This window comes from Oncorhynchus keta, chromosome 31 (assembly GCF_023373465.1).
Source record: "Oncorhynchus keta strain PuntledgeMale-10-30-2019 chromosome 31, Oket_V2, whole genome shotgun sequence".
In the NCBI taxonomy this organism is placed as follows: domain Eukaryota; kingdom Metazoa; phylum Chordata; class Actinopteri; order Salmoniformes; family Salmonidae; genus Oncorhynchus; species Oncorhynchus keta.
The window spans coordinates 15,740,113-15,758,307 of record NC_068451.1 but is presented as its reverse complement, the minus strand read 5'-3'; the positions used below and the strand labels follow the sequence as shown (position 1 = coordinate 15,758,307).

Below are 18,195 nucleotides of genomic sequence, written 5' to 3'. Positions count from 1 at the left end.
TGCAAGGACCTCCTATACCAGGCAGTATCAGAGGAAGGCCCTAAAATTTGTCAGGCTCCAGACTGTTCTCTCTTCTACCGTACAGCAGGCAGTACCTTCTGCACCAAGTCTGGAACTAAAAGAACCCGGAATAGCTTCTACCCCCAAGCCATAAGACTGGTAAATAGTTAGTCCGGGTAGCTATTTGGTTAACTATTTAACTATCTGCATTGACCCTTTTTGCACTAAATGTTTTGATTCACATACGCTGCTGCTGTTTACTATCTGTCACTTTATTCTTCGTTATATGTACATATCTACCTCTTCCCTTGTACCCCTGCACATCAACTGGTACTGGTAGTCCTTGTACAGCCAAGTTATTATTACTCATTGTGTATATATTATTACTATTATTACATGTTTTAGTTTTCTAGTATTTCGCTATTTTCTTTCTCTCTGCTTTGTTGGGAAGGGCCCGTAAGTAAGTGTTTCAGTAGTCCACACCTGTTGTTCAGGAAGCATTTGACAAATAACATTTGATTTGAATTGGGCCTGTAGCCCGGGCCACCAGTTGGGAACCCTGCTCTATCATATGTCAGTCCCTGATCGTGTCCCTGTTTTAGAGATGTGCTGTTTTGTTATGGTTAGTATGACCTATTTCTGTTCATTACACTCATTATGTAGACTGATGATTTTCACTCCGTCTTTGGGGAAATTAATCCATGATTTTCAGTATTTTAATGTGATCGTCTGTAATAAACACACAGGGATAGTTTTTCACCAGTGTCAAGCTTGGATATGTTCCCAAAGTTCCTACATGGGCCACAGTTTTAGTCTGAGAACATTATACAATAGCCGTCTATATATAGAAGTGTGTGTTTAGCCCATATTGAACGTGTGAGAAAAGAGCAGTTGATTCATCATTGCATGACTTTACTGGAGGGAATGTGAACTGCCCTGCTCTGTGTCCAGGATGGAGGCTTGACAGGGTGGAATGTGTTGCTGCAAGCTGTTAGTTCATCTGGCCCGAGTAGAGTGTCTCAGCGGGCCCGCAAAGCTTCAGCTGGACTCATGTAGGTCATGGAGACTGCATGGAATCTTCCACTGCAGGGCAGAGCAGGCCTCTCTCCCTCACAACTCTCTTGCTCTCTAAACTGAGAAGAGGGCAGCTTCTCTCACTCTCAACTCTCACTCTCAACTTTCTGCTTTTCTCTCTGCCCTGCCATCTCTCTTCCTTCCTCTCTCTCAACTCTATCTCTCTCTGCCTCTCCCTCTCAACTCTCTCTCATACAGGAAAGTAGGACAGCTCAGATGTCTCTCAAGTGGAACTAGTGTTCACAGAGAGAGGAGGGAAAAGAGAGGGGAAAAGAAAGGGGGAGAGAGTGAGAGATGGAGACACAAGGAAAAAAGAGATGCAACAATACTCCCACACTCTCAGCATATACATTCAATTCATCTCTAACTTGTTACATTTTGAAAAGGCAACCATTGGAGGAAATGCAGACAGACAATTGGCTTAATTCAAATAGCAGTCATGACTAAGTCCAGAGTAGAGAGGAGAGCAGCGCCATTGGAATGGGGCCTGATCACGCCTTCTCTCCAGAAACACCTAATTATACTGGAACACAATGTTAAATCTCTGAAATCAAATCTCTCTCACCGTTTCTCAGCACTCACCTTTAATAAACTAATTCTGCTGCTTACTTCTTGTATTGTAATAGGTAGGCCTATACCAGCGTAGAGCATTATATTGTGTGTGTGTGTGAGTGTGTGCACGCCACCAGCAGCTAGCTGGCCTTGGCCTGGCCTTACAGCTTGGGTGACCAGTGCAAGTAGAAGTACAGTGAGTGCAGCTTGCGGGCGGCTGGTTTTATTGTGTAGTCAAAATTGAACGATGTCATCCTTTTGTGAGTGCCCAATGGCAGTCCCTGAGTCCCGTAAGGGACAATGTGGTGGCCTGAAAGGGTGCTACCCAGGTCCCTGCTGTGCAATTAACCAGTCTGCTCCTATTGGATAAATATTTGGCTCCTCTCTGGATTGATCTCAGTAGGGAGCCACAGGGAAAGATCTCGGACATTCAAAGGGGATTGTTGGGGTTGGAGGCTGGGGCCGATGGGATGTGTGTGGCAGGGAGGAGGTATGGGAGCTCCAGGCTCCGCTCAAGGGGATTCTTCCCAGAGGAATGCACAGAGCCGATGGATCAGCCTCTATTTGATCTATATATACACACCGTCCATGGGTCTTTTTGCTTGTGGTTTGTTCTGGTTTGAAGGGACTAAGGAACTGAGGGATTGTTTGGTTTTGGGAGTGCGTTCCATAATGGTAGCTTGTTGAGTTTTAGTTAATGAGTCAAGCGATTCTGAATTTTTGGAACATGTGCTGATATCTGCAACCACCAGATTTAAAAAAAAATATATATATATATACAGAGTTAGTCATATATTATAACCTAATCATTGTTTTCCAAAGAGAGAAGTTGTTTCATCATGCCCTTTGGCTGGGCTGCCCTGTACTGTACTCTGTACTCCCATGGCTAACATTTGTTATATCACCGGAATATGGTTGAGTTTCAGTCACGAGCTGGGTGGTTTGCATGTGTGAGTTCGATGGGGATGAGTAGTCACTGTGGCCTAGATGTTAACCACAGTATGGCGTTAGTTCATCCACATCTCTCCACTTCTGAAAGTATAAAAGTACTGTTTTAACTGGCCCCAGCATCTGCTAAACGTGCCCGATTCCAAATCATCCATATTATTATATATTCTGTTGTTTTATTGTTCTGTACCTAGCTCACTAACTAACTGCTTTGGAGGGAGAGCGTATTGTACATGACTTGGTATTGTGCATTCGAAAGTCCCCATTTTAGTCCTTGGCCAATGTTCTGGTCATTTTTTCTGCAATAGTGAGCCTGGATAATTGCTTAATTTGACACAAAAAATTGAGAACAAGAAGCGGTTCATGTCCACCTCATGAGTCAGCAGTATTTACGTAGCGTTCCCTTTAGAGCCGACTCAGCCCAGCACTTCTCCCCGGGCCAGCCATTCCCTTTAGAGCCGACTCAGCCCAGCACTTCTCCCCGGGCCAGCCGTTCCCTTTAGAGCCGACTCAGCCCAGCACTTCTCCCCGGGCCAGCCGTTCCCTTTAGAGCCGACTCAGCCCAGCACTTCTCCCCGGGCCAGCCATTCCCTTTAGAGCCGACTCAGCCCAGCACTTCTCCCCGGGCCAGCCGTTCCCTTTAGAGCCGACTCAGCCCAGCACTTCTCCCCGGGCCAGCTGTTCCCTTTAGAGCCGACTCAGCCCAGCACTTCTCCCGGGCCAGCCGTTCCCTTTAGAGCCGACTCAGCCCAGCACTTCTCCCGGGCCAGCCGTTCCCTTTAGAGCCGACTCAGCCCAGCACTTCTCCCCCGGGCCAGCCGTTCCCTTTAGAGCCGACTCAGCCCAGCACTTCTCCCCGGGCCAGCCGTTCCCTTTAGAGCCGACTCAGCCCAGCACTTCTCCCCGGGCCAGCCGTTCCCTTTAGAGCCGACTCAGCCCAGCACTTCTCCCCGGGCCAGCCGTTCCCTTTAGAGCCGACTCAGCCCAGCACTTCTCCCCGGGCCAGCCGTTCCCTTTAGAGCCGACTCAGCCCAGCACTTCTCCCCGGGCCAGCCGTTCCCTTTAGAGCCGACTCAGCCCAGCACTTCTCCCCGGGCCAGCCGTTCCCTTTAGAGCCGACTCAGCCCAGCACTTCTCCCCGGGCCAGCCGTTCCCTTTAGAGCCGACTCAGCCCAGCACTTCTCCCGGGCCAGCCGTTCCCTTTAGAGCCGACTCAGCCCAGCACTTCTCCCGGGCCAGCCGTTCCCTTTAGAGCCGACTCAGCCCAGCACTTCTCCCGGGCCAGCCGTTCCCTTTAGAGCCGACTCAGCCCAGCACTTCTCCCCGGGCCAGCCGTTCCCTTTAGAGCCGACTCAGCCCAGCACTTCTCCCCGGGCCAGCCGTTCCCTTTAGAGCCGACTCAGGCCAGCACTTCTCCCGGGCCAGCCGTTCCCTTTAGAGCCGACTCAGCCCAGCACTTCTCCCCCGGGCCAGCCGTTCCCTTTAGAGCCGACTCAGCCCAGCACTTCTCCCGGGCCAGCCGTTCCCTTTAGAGCCGACTCAGCCCAGCACTTCTCCCCGGGCCAGCCATTCCCTTTAGAGCCGACTCAGCCCAGCACTTCTCCCCGGGCCAGCCGTTCCCTTTAGAGCCGACTCAGCCCAGCACTTCTCCCCGGGCCAGCCGTTCCCTTTAGAGCCGACTCAGCCCAGCACTTCTCCCCGGGCCAGCCGTTCCCTTTAGAGCCGACTCAGCCCAGCACTTCTCCCCGGGCCAGCCGGCTGCAGGCAGCGAGTGAAGCTCAGGACATGACAAGCTTTGTCTTTATTGTCTTTATTCCAGGTTTTGTCTCACATTCTCATTAGTGGATGTCAATGGCCACTGCAGTTCAGAGACCACACAGAGCACACAGTACATTTGGCTTCATTAAAGAGGTACTTGTAAACGGGACTGGTTTGTTGGTGGGTTGCAGAGAGGGGGCGAGACCACCACTCAGTCGACCGCTAGCCAACACGGTTTAATCAATGGCTGTTCTTTTGGGGGATCAGAGAGTAGAGACACTTCTTTGGTTTAGTTTTTTAATAACTTACGGAGATAATGGAGTTAGCCTACAGAGAAGCACTAGATTTAGAATTGCCTCCTTAGAGATTTAATTGAATTCTGTTTTTTCTTATGAAGAAGATTTACACCTGAAGGTATTCAATTGTAGGTCCGAGAAGATACCAGTATCACGATACTCGTCAGTATCGTGGCAAGGAAACGAAATACAAACTTCTTTAGGAAACAGCCCTAATGTTGAAAACAAAAATCCTTATGTTGTCATCCAGAGTCACATGTATTTATTACATACAGCAGGTCTGCTTTGTGTTTTCATTTTTGACATGGAAATATTGAGATACTGGTATCGTCACAGCCCTATTTAATTGGTTCCACCACTTACTCTTTGCTTCTTATGTCATAGTCAATAAACTGTTGCTATATGGCCTGGTACAGTAGGCTACAATAAATATCAAATGCCTCAGAGATCAGGTCAGATGTTTCCATCACAGGAATTACCCATAGAAATAGAATGAACAGAATAGACTTGGAACCTCTGACTTTGGCAACTTCAATGGTAAACTCATGGGTGCACTATGTTCTACGCATTCTAATTATATGGCATTACCACTACTACCCCACTGTAGCCTGCTTATTGAAGACCCAAATGAGATATCAGTGCCATCTTCATTGGCTGCATCCCAAATGGCACCATTTACAGTACTTAGCATGGTAAAACCTATTCACTGGTGACACTATTACTTCACCATTCCTTTTCTGTGTGGGATATAATCAGAGAGGACCTGATGTGTCACCACAACCTTATCAATTTCTCCATAGTAGACTGAGGTTAATCATCCCTAAGAGGCTAGTAACCAGTAATAACCAGTAATCTAGAGTTTTTAACACATCCCTGATGTTAATATTGTGCTTTTAATGCACTTGTAATGTGTATAAATGAGAGTGGCTGAAGAGTGACATTGCGTGTGTGTGTGTGTGTGTGTGTGTGTGTGTGTGTGTGTGTGTGTGTGTGTGTGTGTGTGTGTGTGTGTGTGTGTGTGTGTGTGTGTGTGTGTGTGTGTGTGTGTGTGTGTGTGTGTGTGAGAGAATGAGAGTGGCTTAAGAGGGACATTGCCTGTGTGTGTGTAGCTTGGGGCTCTCAGCAGCTTGTCCCTGGGTAATTACATCACAAGTCCTGAGTCATCCTGGAGGCCCACCACTGAATGAGAATAGTGTTCAGAAAGAACAGGAAGATAACCCAGCACACCCCCCCCCTCTCTCGCTCTCTCTCTCTGTCTTTCTCTTTCCTTCTCTCTCTCCCCTGCCTCCCCTGTCTTCCCCTTCCTTCCTTTCATTTCCCTTCTCTCTTTTTCCCATCCCTCTCGCTCTTTCTTTCCCTCTCTCTTTATCACAAGGACATCTTTTCTCTTAGAAAAAATAAGTGGAGTAGGTCAAGGAAGCGTGCCGTGTCTCCTCAGTCCTCATCACTCACTTGAATGTCTTTCTGTTCCTTTCATCACATTGGGATGCAATGTTGGATTGAAACATTTTCCACTTAGAGGTTGAGAGGTTATGTTCCTGCTCTTGTTCGGTTAAGTTAGGACCATGTGCTCCAATTCTCTACCCCCCGAAGTGTGTACTTGTTAACTCCTCTGCACACATGTCAAAGCACGTGACTCCTCTCCTCATAATATCCAGTACAGTATGTATTCTAGGATAATAATATGATGTAATAGTGATGTAATAGGCGTAGTGGTGTAGGGCTGGTTGTGCTATCTCATTCCACATAAGGAGTGTTAGCTGCTGGCAGTGGTAGTGTGTCCTGTTGTAGTACAGCATGGTAGGTATGTGACATGGGGTTTTCCCCACTGACTCACCAGGCAAGCCAGTAGTGAGGTAGTAATAAGTCAATGAGGAGAGGGGTGTGGCTGCAGTGACAACTGGAAGCCTAGTATAGTGGCATGTACACTACACATAGCCTTACTTACTACTATCACAGAACATTATTTTCTCTTCTTTTTTTTCTCTATTTCTTGTTCTCTCTCACTCACCTCAGTCTCTCACCTCTCTCACTATTGTCTGTCTCTGTGTATCTGCTCTCTTTCTCTTTCACTATTTCTCTCCCCCCCTCCGCTCTCCCTCTTTCACACTCTCTTCCTCTACTTATGTCTCTTTCTTTGCCTCTCTCTCTCCCCCAATATCTCATCTTTCACTATCTCTTCCCCTCTCTGTTTCTTTGCCTCTCTCCCCCTATATCTCATCTTTCACTATTTCTCCCCTCTCTGTTTCTTTGCCTCTCTCTCTCCCCTTATCTCTCATCTTTCACTATCTCTTCCCCTCTTCTGTTTCTTTGCCTCTCTCTCTCCCCCTATCTCTCATCTTTCACTATCTCTTCCCCTCTCTGTTTCTTTGCCTCTCTCCCCCTATCTCTCATCTTTCACTATCTCTTCCCCTCTCTGTTTCTTTTGCACTTTCTCTCCCTCTCTCGATTAAATTTCAATTTAAGGGACTTTATTGGCATGGGACTCTTACTCTCTGTCTCTCTGTCCCCTTCTCTCTGTCTCTATCTCCCTTCCTCCCACCCTCCTCTGTCTGGTCATACTCCCCTCCCCTGCCACAGCCCGCTCTCTTTAAGGCTTTATGGTGCTTTCAAGACAACTGGAAACTCTGAAAAAAATCGAGGTCAAATCGTGACGTCAGTGATCTTCAGGTCGGAATGTCGGAGCTCTAGAAAGAGGCCGAGTTGCTGACTTGGAGTTCCCAGTTGTCTTGAACGCACTGAAGTCGGAAGTCAGAGATTTCCTAGTTTCGAGTCCCCAGTTCTCTTGAACGCACTGAAGTCAGAAGTCAGAGATTTCCTAGTTTCGAGTTCCCAATTGTCTTGAACGCACTGAAGTCGGAAGTCAGAGATTTCCTAGTTTCGAGTCCCCAGTTCTCTTGAACGCACTGAAGTCAGAAGTCAGAGAATTCCTAGTTTCGAGTTCCCAGTTGTCTTGAACGCACTGAAGTCGGAAGTCAGAGATTTCCTAGTTTCGAGGTCCCAGTTATTTTGAACGTGGCAATAGTAGTGAAACCCTAAATCATCCTCCCTGACCACTATGGCTGCTTCCTGCTTCCTACACTGGAAGGAAGGGAACTGTTATTTAAGACCTCCCATTATCCTCCTCCTCCCTTCAGCATAGTGTTTGTATATAGATATTGACCCATTGAGATGAGAGGAGGTTGAAAGGACATCGGCTAAATGTCTACTCCAGACGGGGTGGGGCAGAGCCTTTGTCTGTCCAGTCAGTGGGGTATTAAGTATCTGAAGTAAAACAAAGAAAAGGGGGGTGGGGGGCGAGCCGAATAGTGAACACACTAAGTTTCCGTGTTTTGTTCTTTTGAGAGAAAGAATGTTGGCATGGAGCTAGACTCGAGGGGAGGCCAACGAGAAGTTCAAGTACTCAGGTTTGTTTAATTTAGCCCATAATGAGCCTTGCTCTGTCGTGAGAGAGATTTCTGACTGCAAAGTTCAAAGCTGAGCCACGGATAGAAAAAAGAAAAGGAACAGGCCCTCACTTGAAACTTCAGAACATGTTGGGAGGTTAAAACGAAGGCTTCTTTCGCTCTGCCCCACACCCCACTTAAATGATAATTTTCACTTTTACTCAAAAAGAAGCCGAAAGCTATTCAGAGCGGCAGCCTGAGAGAGAGAGAGAGAGAGAGAGAGAGAGAGAGAGAGAGAGAGAGAGAGAGAGAGAGAGAGAGAGAGAGAGAGAGAGAGAGAGAGAGAGAGAGAGAGAGAGAGAGAGAGAGAGAGAGAGAGAGAGAGAGAGAGAGAGAGAGAGAGAGAGAGAGAGAGAGAGAGAGAGAGAGAGAGAGAGAGAGAGAGAGAGAGAGAGAGAGAGAGAGAGAGAGACTGTGTGGGAATGATTACATCAGCCTGAGCGGGCCCTGTGATTGGTTAAGGAAGTGTGGTTTGATTCACTACCTAAAAGCCCATGGCTGTAACCCTTTGTGAGAGAAGCAGAGGGAAGTTGTCAACTAGCCGGACTGGAAATAGTGCCATCTGCTTGCTCTGTCCTGCACTAGGCAGAGGAGATTATGTGACAGGTACCATAACAGGCAGCCACTGACAGAGAGGAAGGAACTGTGCTGTACTAGTCTTTTTTTCGACCAAGTTGAGGAGAGGGTTGTTCGTCTGTGTGGAGGAAGGCTCACTCCAAAAATGCCATCGTGCTCTCCCGACTGCTGCCTATTACAGGCCGTAGAGGTAAGCTCTTAGAGACATATTTAACCGCTTTTCCCTTTTTCTCCGAAGTCTGACAAAGGTTAGCTGAGACGAGGGTCAAAGTAATTGCTTTAAAGGTCGAAGATAATTTGTCTTATATTTTTTCAAGATATGACAAGCGAGGAGGGAATGTGTGAGAGGCTCAGAATGGATCGAAGCCCGCTTGAATGGAGGAATCTGTTTTTTCTTTCCTGTCGAAAGAAGATATGATGTTCTGTTGTCAGGCTTTGAATTTGTTGAAGCTATAGCTGGAGAAGGGAATGAGATTGTATTTTTATAAGGCCTCATGTTCAAAGGGTGCGTACTGTAGCCTAAATGGGAAGGCTAAGGAAGCTAAATTCCTACTAAAATCTCCTTGGAGGAGCCAGAGGGAATAGGATCCGTGCTCAGAGGGGGATTTATCAGGGCTTTATCTGATGTTTCTATAAATGTGCTATATTCCTCTTTACACTATTTTTCTATACAGTTTATTTCAGTGTCTTTCTATACAGTATTTTTCTATACAGTATAATGTATCTCTATACACAATCTTTCTATGCAGTATCTTTCAGTCAGTGGGTAATCTCTATGGAAGCAGGTGGTGTGGATTGAAGGACTAAAAGAGTTCCCTTAGTATTTCAGCTTGAAGTATGATTCTGATGAGTGTCACATTTTATGATTTTAGAACCTATATTTTCCCACAAACTGCTGCCATTGAGAATGGATTGTATATGTCTGGGATGCTCATCAAACACGCATGGTTATGAATGAAAGTGAATTAGCTCTTGGTATTATATTGCAAATGTTGTGCTCTCTAGTTATGCTTTCTATGTAAAACTGTGCCTGTCTACGCCTGAACTATGCGTCTCATCTATCTGAATTATGTCTGTCTGTCTACGAAGTTGTGTCTGGGAATAGTTCTAACATGAAAGGGCCTTTTCATTCCTCTTTTAGATTATAAACATTTTCAGCGAAGATGGCATGGGGAAAGTAGTGGAAATCCCAGCCGACATGACTTCAAGAGATCTTTGCCAGCTCCTCGTATACAAAAGCCATTGTGTGGACGACAACAGTTGGGCACTTGTTGAGCATCACCCTCTCCTCGGACTAGGTAAGTGGCAACCTGGTGGGCAGGCTGGCTGGCAGGACATAGCCTAGCGCTCCCTCCCCCCTCGGCCCTCGCTCTGTGAGAAGCCAACTGGATAATGAACATGTTCTCCTGCTCATGTTAAAGTCAACAGAGGTCTCGCTATGGAAACCAAGAGTCATCCTAAATAATAGATAGCCTACATCTGTAGCCTATATTTTCTCTTGTATATCATTATTTTGGTTAACAGTCATTAGCTGCCTGTCTGTGCCTGCTCTTAGTCTTTTAGACGGTTTCAGGGTCTGGTGTATGGGGCACCTTATATAGTACACTACTTTTGACCAGAGCGCTATGGGCCCTGTTAGATGAAGTTCACTATGTAGAGAATAGAGTGCCATTTGCGACGTAGTCTGAGACAACGGGCTCTTAGTGCAGGACCGGGAACCCTCCTGACATCACCCGCCCAAACCTTAGTTTGTTACCGTACCTGAGAACGGATATACGGTCACTTCCAGTTAGAGATAAGAATGTACCATAATATGGTCACGTGTAATAATATGATTAGAGATGTTCTTTTATCTAATTCTGGACCAGGAATTGCGATCACTGGCTCATACAGACAGGTACCATGCTCTGTCTAGTTACTGTATATCTAGCCAACATTTGTACAGGGACTTTACTTTGGGCTTATACCATAGCTGAACAGGATAACTCTAGTCTCACTGAATGTTAGATGAATTGATATTAGGTTGTGTAAGTCAAGACGTAGAATGCTTAATGTGGCGGCATTGCAGCGATTTGTTAAGAGTTCTGAGAAACTGAATGCTCCAAACTTCAAATCCCTAAGGAATGAGCAATTATAAAACACATGTTGTGTCTGGGCTTATATCTTCATTACAGCAGATGGGTAAAATGAGAGTACTGTATTTCTGGGAATGTTTAGGCCTAAAACACTGAAATATAGGCTACCCAATATGTACGCACAACATAAAGGGTAACAATTATATGCAGTAATTACTTAGGTTTATTGTTGCATATGTGAAGAGGGTGTAATTCATATTGATATGTGTGTCTGAATTATCCAGGTTTTGAAAGTAAAAAAAAAAAATGAATTTGCTCATAAACGTCAATTTACTTTTGATATCCCGAGCGCATTATAGCCCAAAGGAAATGGCATATATATTTCAAAATCTTCAAACTAATGACATTATATGGCAGTTAGAACACAACAATATTACATATCTGAAGCACAGGCCTCTAAATCTCTAAAAAAATACCGTCACATGATCTGATTGGTTTGGTGTCAGTGCGTAGGGATACCCAGTATAACATCATCCCTCTACAATGGCAAAGTTCTACAGACTATGGATGCATCTCAAATGGCCCTCTTTTCTTATAGTGAACTACAAGGCACAATATTGCACTATAAGGTGCCATTTGGACACAACTTCCATTCGTTGTAAAAGGAACCAGGGCTGATCTGACCTTTAGAAGCCACCTGAATGGAGCTAGGGCAGGCTCTCTTTGGTGAGTCCAGTCCACTAGAGGCAAGGTCACTCTTCCTAATTGCTCCTTAATCTGACCAGGCCTGTCCAGATGGGCTTTGTTGTATAAGAATGACATCCAGCCAATTAGATATGTTGCTTTCCCAACCTTGCTCCCAATACCCTCGCTAAGGAGGAAACTGGAAAAGACAGGGGAGCCACAGATCCACAACGGAGACGGAGTCCCTGACTCCCTGGTATAAAGAAGGCTACGACTCATTGAGTCGTATCTTCTCTTCAGAACGGCGGAGTCCAGGGGAGATAGTTGAAAGACAACCCCACAATCAGTGGGGGTGTTTCCTTAGAGAAAGAAAGAGAGAGAGAAGGCCACTGTCAGTCATCGGGTGAATAGAATAGCTGATAAGAATAATGGCCAATGACCCTCCCTCAGCTTCCCCCACAAAGGGTTATAACCTCTACAGGCTTTAAGCTAGTGAGTCAGGGTCTTGACTGACTCATGGTCAGAGAGGAAGTGACTCACCAAAGAGCCTCAGTAAAGGCAAGGTAGAGAAGGTACTGGATTGACTCTCCATTTTTTGGGATGTAAGCGGACTGGACTCCAACCAGGTTGCAACATCAGTATGATACTACCCACATAGTTTCTGAAAACGTCCACATTGTCTATTTCCTCTTTCTCTCCCTTTTAATGAGTGTGAGTATCTTACTGCATGTCCAAGAAAGCCTGGGCCCTTCCTCCCCAGTCCCCAGTGTCTCCTTTCCTGCTGCCAAAATCTATTTAGGAATCCTGCTTCCACAGTTGGATGTGAAACATGTGTTCCTGCAGAGAGAGCAGGGTCCAGGCAGGGTCAGTGGTCCAGGCAGGGTCAGTGGTCCAGGCAGGGTCAGTAGTCTAGGCAGGGTCAGTGGTCTAGGCAGGGTGAGTGGGTCAGTGGGCCAGGCAGGGTCAGCGGGCCAGGCAGACAGCAGGGCCTGTATAGCATAGCCCCACTAATTGTGTGAGAGGGGGGGAAGTGAATGTATGCTATAGGATGGGGGGGACTATAGCAGGGTTGGGGTCAATTCAGAAAATAAACCCAATTCCAAATTCCAGTTCATAGGCTGAACTGCTCGGTCTTTCATTGTTTGCTCTACACCCAATGTTCAGGACATGAAAATGATTTCAATGTTGTTCTTTTTCTTGTTAAAGACGTGATATTGTGTCCTTATTGTAGGCTTCCATTCGGTAACTAGCTCCTTCTTTCTCTCTCTACAGAGAGGTGCTTGGAGGACCATGAGCTAGTGGTACAAGTGCAGGCATCCATGACCAGCGAGGGCAGATTTCTGTTCAGGAAGAACTATGCCAAATATGAATTCTTCAGAAATCCCTTGGTAGGTTGTTTTTTTGTTTGTTTGTTTCCAAGGAATCCCAGAGCTCGCCTGCAGAGTTTTTCCTTGTCCTATTTATATTCTCTACATGTGTAAACAGTTATAACAAGCTAAACAGCCTGGATTTTATTTTTTGTTTACAAGCAATGCATTTCTTAAATGAGTGGAGAATGTTTGGTTGGACTTGTTAAATTTAGCATATTACCCAGAAAAATCCTACTACACTCTCACAATCAAGTGGGCCTCATCTTTCACTCACTTTATAGGAATGTACCCACTCACACTCAGAAAAATTAACTGTTAGACTGGTGGATAAAACTGTCCAGGACTCAGAAAGACTAGGCTAAACCAGGGTCTGGGAAACTGTCCCTAAACATACTTATTTAAGAAACAGTTTGAGACACTATGAGACAAATACTATCGTTTAATGTTTTTCTTCATCTTCATTTGAGAAAGGGGATTCATTTAATGTCTCTTGGCGTTCCACCTCCATCCTTCTGATTTTCCTTTTACCCACAACCTCCTTGCTAAACGACTGCTTTCGTTTTACACTTACCAACAGAATTTCTTTCCCGAGCATATGGTTGCATGGTGCCAGGAAACAAATGGTGCAATCCCACCATCTCAACTTTTACAGGTATGTGCCATAGAACCGTAAAGACTCCACTACCTCAGCATACTGCACACTCCAGTCTGTGTTGTGTACTGTGTCCGATCTCCTTCAAAAATATCACCTTTGACCTCCTTGTACATGTCTTGTCAGAGAACAGACTGTAACACTTGTGTCTCTGCACACGCAGGCCAGGTGTGCCTAACAGAAAGACAAACAGACAGATATTACAGCTTCTGAAGGGAAGCAACTGTGAGAGGAGAGTAAAGGAACGTACTGAATGTTATAGCACAGCGCATCAGGCCAACATCCTCCCATTCTGCACCAGGCAGCACAGCGCAGCTGCATGGTGCCTTTAAAGACCTGAGGCTCTAATGGAATGAAGTTTACATGTTCAGCCTGCAAATGTAGCAGTGTGACAAAGCGTTATTAAAAGGGCCATGACTGGAATCCATTCACTATGGCAGAAAGCTTTTAAAATGATACCATCCCTGACATGGTCAGATTGAAGGAGCAGGCTGGGGGTCGGTTCCAGGAATCCAGTGAAGGCAGATCATAAACAGTGAATCACTTAAAGGTGCACTATGCTATTTCCTGGTTGCAAAAATTCTAATAGTTAGCCTACTTTCAGTCATAATGTAGAGAATCAGGTTGCTGTCTAAACCACTGTAAAATAACTTTTGACCAAAAATAACCACGACCAAAAATAATGTATTAATGTGATGGTGTACAGAGCCGGGAGTGAATGACGTAAAAGCGGAAACTTAAGAATGGGAAGCAAATGAAATGGCACACATAAAACACATCTACCGCTTCTTAGACTTGCTTTCAATGAGAATGTCAGCTCCTTAACTTAAATTTCTATGTCGGTTTGGTCGGGTCGTCAAAAAGTGACGTATTGCACCTTTAATTAGTATCTTGTCAGGTCAGGAGACCGTGTCTGAATGTGGCAGAGAGAGTTTCTGTATTCTGCAGGGCATGTTAAAACCAGTAGGTGCTTATCTTATCGCTCCATTCAGTTCTTGCAACAACTTGCTGTCAGAATCAGAACTCCTTGTTGAATTGTCTGTCTCTACAGTGTGTATGTGTCTTGGTTGGTACTGTTATATAAGACAGAACATCTGTCTGAACATTTCTCTCCCATGTTCATAAAAATTGGTATCACAAGAATGCCAAGATTGTTCGTTATATAAATGTTTGTTTTCTGGCTCCGAGCCCCATGAAAGTGATGATGTTTGATTTGTGCTAAAACCTTCTTCTCTCTCTCTCCTTCTCTCAGAATTTCTTGAACTCCAGCAGTTGTCCTGAGATCCAGGGCTTTTTATACGTGAAAGAGATGGGCAGGAAATCCTGGAAGAAGCTGTACGTGTTCCTTAGACGCTCAGGACTTTACTTTTCTACGAAAGGAACGTCGAAGGTATTTGGCCAACCCCTTTCTACTGTATGCTTAGTACACTAACTCTGTTAGTGTTAGGTTTGTATTGCCGAATCCTTGAGCCAATATCCCACATTTAAATTGCGCTAGTAATGGCCTACAAAGTCGAATACTTCAAATCAAATCAAATCTAATTTTATTTGCTAGTTAAGAGGCTGCTTGCCTCAATCATCTGTGTACATTCTTGCTGCTCAGAGAGGCCTGCCTTCTCTATGTCCCATACAACCACACATGCTGCTATTGATTTGAGTGGAGCTCTGCTCTCTGTTACCTCCAGGCTTAAGTTTCTTCGTGATGAAATGACATTGGCTATTGATTTATCCTCCACAGGAGCCCAGGCATTTACAGTTACTAGCAGACCTGGAGGACAGCAATGTCTTCACAGTAACAACAGGCAAGAAGCTACACAGTGCGCCAACAGACTACGAGTTCTGTATAAAGGTATGTTCAAGAGAAAGAAAGGCCTCTACACTCGAGGCATTGCAAGTCATTCAGATGCTCATATGTTGTCTATTATTCCGACTGTCTTCTATGGAGGACAACCCGTCTCCTATTATAGTTATTGAACAGTGTCGTGTCTAGACTGTGTCTGCTTCCCAAATGGTGCACTATATAGGGAATAGGTTGCCATTTGGTAAGCATCCTGTATCTTGCTGAGACATGCCTGACGAGAGGCAGGCTTCGCTGCCATTGTGTGCTCTATGTTGACCCACTTTCTGGCTATATAATAAATGGATAGAGAATCAAACCAAAATCGAACAAAATCCTATTTTATTCTGCAACAAGATCAGGGTTGGGTCGGTTCCTTTCTAAATGTAATCCGTTACAGTTACTAGTTACATGTCCCAAATTGTAATCAGTAACATAACTTTTGGACACTTTTGGATTACCTCAACTCTGTAATTAATGTAATCTGATTACTTGCAGATTACTTTCCCCTTAAGAGGCATTAGAAGAAGAAAAACATATTACCAATTGAACAACATATATTGCAGGATAAATCAATGTTAGAGGTTACATAACTGTCCATAAATGAATGTTGCATTTTACTTTATGGGTTTTTTATGTTTGCTTCTTCTAATCCATTCTTTCTCATTTTATATAGATAATAATACAATTAGCCTACAGTATTTAGTCATTCCAATTCATTTAATACCCCTTTATCTTGAAGAATAAGACCTAGAAATATGGAAGTGTAGATTAGGCAAATTGTTTTACCCGAGCACAACCCAAAAACAAAAACTTATTAGCCAGCCCTACTCTGTTGTTTTTGTTGTCATGGAGGACTGATTGGGCTCATTGCTTCAAGTAAAATAAATAAATGCTGCTCTCATGGAATGGCATGCTTTGAGAGCTTCCCGAAAAGAGCTATTTGCATGTAAAAAAATGTATGCCGTATGCTGCATTTGCTATAGGCCTATTGTAAACGTTTTTGTTGGTGACACTTTGGTATCTGGATCATTTGCATCTGTTTAAGTCTAAGTGTGTGAGCTTGATCATGTATCCATTAGGCCCATGGGCATTTTGAATCCGCACAAATTAGATTGAGCAATAAAAGCCCCACTCGTGGTCTTCTTAAATTAAACTTGTTTTTGACAGTATGGAGCACAATACCACAGAGGAGTTTAGAAGGGAGCAACTCAAACTTTTATTCCATAGGCTGGGATCCGCACTATACAGCTGTTGAGGGAGTGCATTTTTTCACTCGCTGTCAACTGGTTGCAAAAACAATGATTGATAGGCAGCTTAAACTTCAATTCAACCATTATTGGGTTAAAATACACGCAAGCATTTGTAAATAGCCATCTACAACAATCACAATCCGTAATGAGTAAATAACTAATAGAGAGAGCAGTGGTGTGATTCACATCATTGTGCCATGTAGATATCAATAATACATGATGTTCGTATCGCCCGTAGGCTACACCACTACTGTCATCCTTACTTTACACATTTATTCAAGTTGAACAATCTTTGGACTGTAGCCTACAAAAACCCATTCCTGCTCTTTTCCCGCAATCCATCTAACACATTTGGTGTGTCATCATAGTGGTCTCTGACTCGCTCAGGTGGAAAAACTTAACTTACACCTTTTTCAAGGCTGATTTGAATGTCATTGAGATAACAGAAAGGTGTCAAATAATTTCAAAGTAATCCTAGAAGTAATCATCCAGTTTTTCAAAAGTATCTGTAATCTGATTACAATATTTTGCTGGTAAAATAATGGATTACAGTCTCCCGCCAACCCTGAACAAGATCATCTATCATCTCATGGGATATGTTAGTGTACGAGGGAGGAGGGTTTTAGTACAACCATACTGTCTGAATGGTTGTTTCTAATGATGAGGTGTTTATTTGGTCTCTCTAATTGGTTGTTGTGTGTTAATTGACAGCCCAACAAGAGGACTGAGCTGAAAGAGTTGAGGATGTTGTGTACTGAAGACGAACAGAGCAGAACTTCCTGGATGACAGCCTTCAGACTCTTCAAGGTACCAACGCCATGGCAACAAGCCCTCAATACACTGCAAAAGTAGTGCCTCAGTTATTACCAGAGGGTTGTATCAGATGCCAGTTCACTTGGGTTGTTGTGAGAGTCAGTATTCAAAGTAGCATGGTATAACTATCTATCTTTATGAATTTGATGAATATTTTGGAAGGTTTGATATTGGTTTACTTAACCCAAACAAAAGCAAACCTTTTCATTTATGGATATTCTCCTTATTCTTCACAGTATGGAATAGTCCTCTATCAGAACTACAAGATTCCTCAGCAGAGAAAAACTCTGTCACACTTTTCAACACCAGTGGTAAGCCTCTCCTTTTAGCTCCTTACAGGTGCCAGCCAAACTGTTGTTAACATCCAGACTCTTTCTCGGTTGTCTTTCTTGATTCTTTGTGTCCTCTATTTCGGTGATTCGAACCAGCAACCTTTCGGTTACTGGCCCAACACTCTTAACCGCTAGGTTCCCTGTCCAGTGCATTTGAGGAGAGAGGAGGACTTCAATGACAGACAATTGAGAAATAGCCCTAGTACTGTAACAGGGCATTTTCTACATTGGATGTATATTGACATTGACACAGCTTTGTCTCCCCCTAGCGGAGTGTGTCCGAGAATTCTCTGGTTGCCATGGATTTCTCAGGAAGGATAGGCAGGGTGATCGACAATCCCTTGGAGGCCCAGAGCGCTGCCATGGAGGAGGGCAATGCCTGGAGGGTGAGTCTCTTTCTACAACATTACTACAATCTTACTACAATGTTACTATTACAATGGTTCGACAACAATAATACAACCTTACTACAACGTAACTACGTTACAGCAATGTTACTTCAACGAAGCTACGCTACAGCAATGTTACT

At 44.6% G+C, this 18,195-nt stretch overlaps 1 protein-coding gene across 10 annotated transcripts in view; it reads left to right on the top strand.

Annotated features, from left to right (window-relative positions):
- Positions 1 to 18,195, top strand: part of LOC118364064 (growth factor receptor-bound protein 10-like) — a 90,743-nt gene that overhangs the window by 64,581 nt on the left and 7,967 nt on the right. For 9 of the 10 annotated variants that reach the window (XM_052489698.1, XM_052489693.1, XM_052489692.1 and 6 more), the window contains 8 exons: positions 9,792 to 9,948; positions 12,682 to 12,797; positions 13,357 to 13,431; positions 14,684 to 14,821; positions 15,170 to 15,280; positions 17,233 to 17,328; positions 17,571 to 17,645; positions 17,936 to 18,052. In XM_052489698.1, coding sequence (XP_052345658.1) covers positions 9,792 to 9,948; positions 12,682 to 12,797; positions 13,357 to 13,431; positions 14,684 to 14,821; positions 15,170 to 15,280; positions 17,233 to 17,328; positions 17,571 to 17,645; positions 17,936 to 18,052 — 885 coding nt within the window. Of the gene's footprint in view, positions 1 to 8,495; positions 8,841 to 9,791; positions 9,949 to 12,681; positions 12,798 to 13,356; positions 13,432 to 14,683; positions 14,822 to 15,169; positions 15,281 to 17,232; positions 17,329 to 17,570; positions 17,646 to 17,935; positions 18,053 to 18,195 lie in introns of those variants that run through there. The other variant, XM_052489702.1, reaches the window with a different exon arrangement.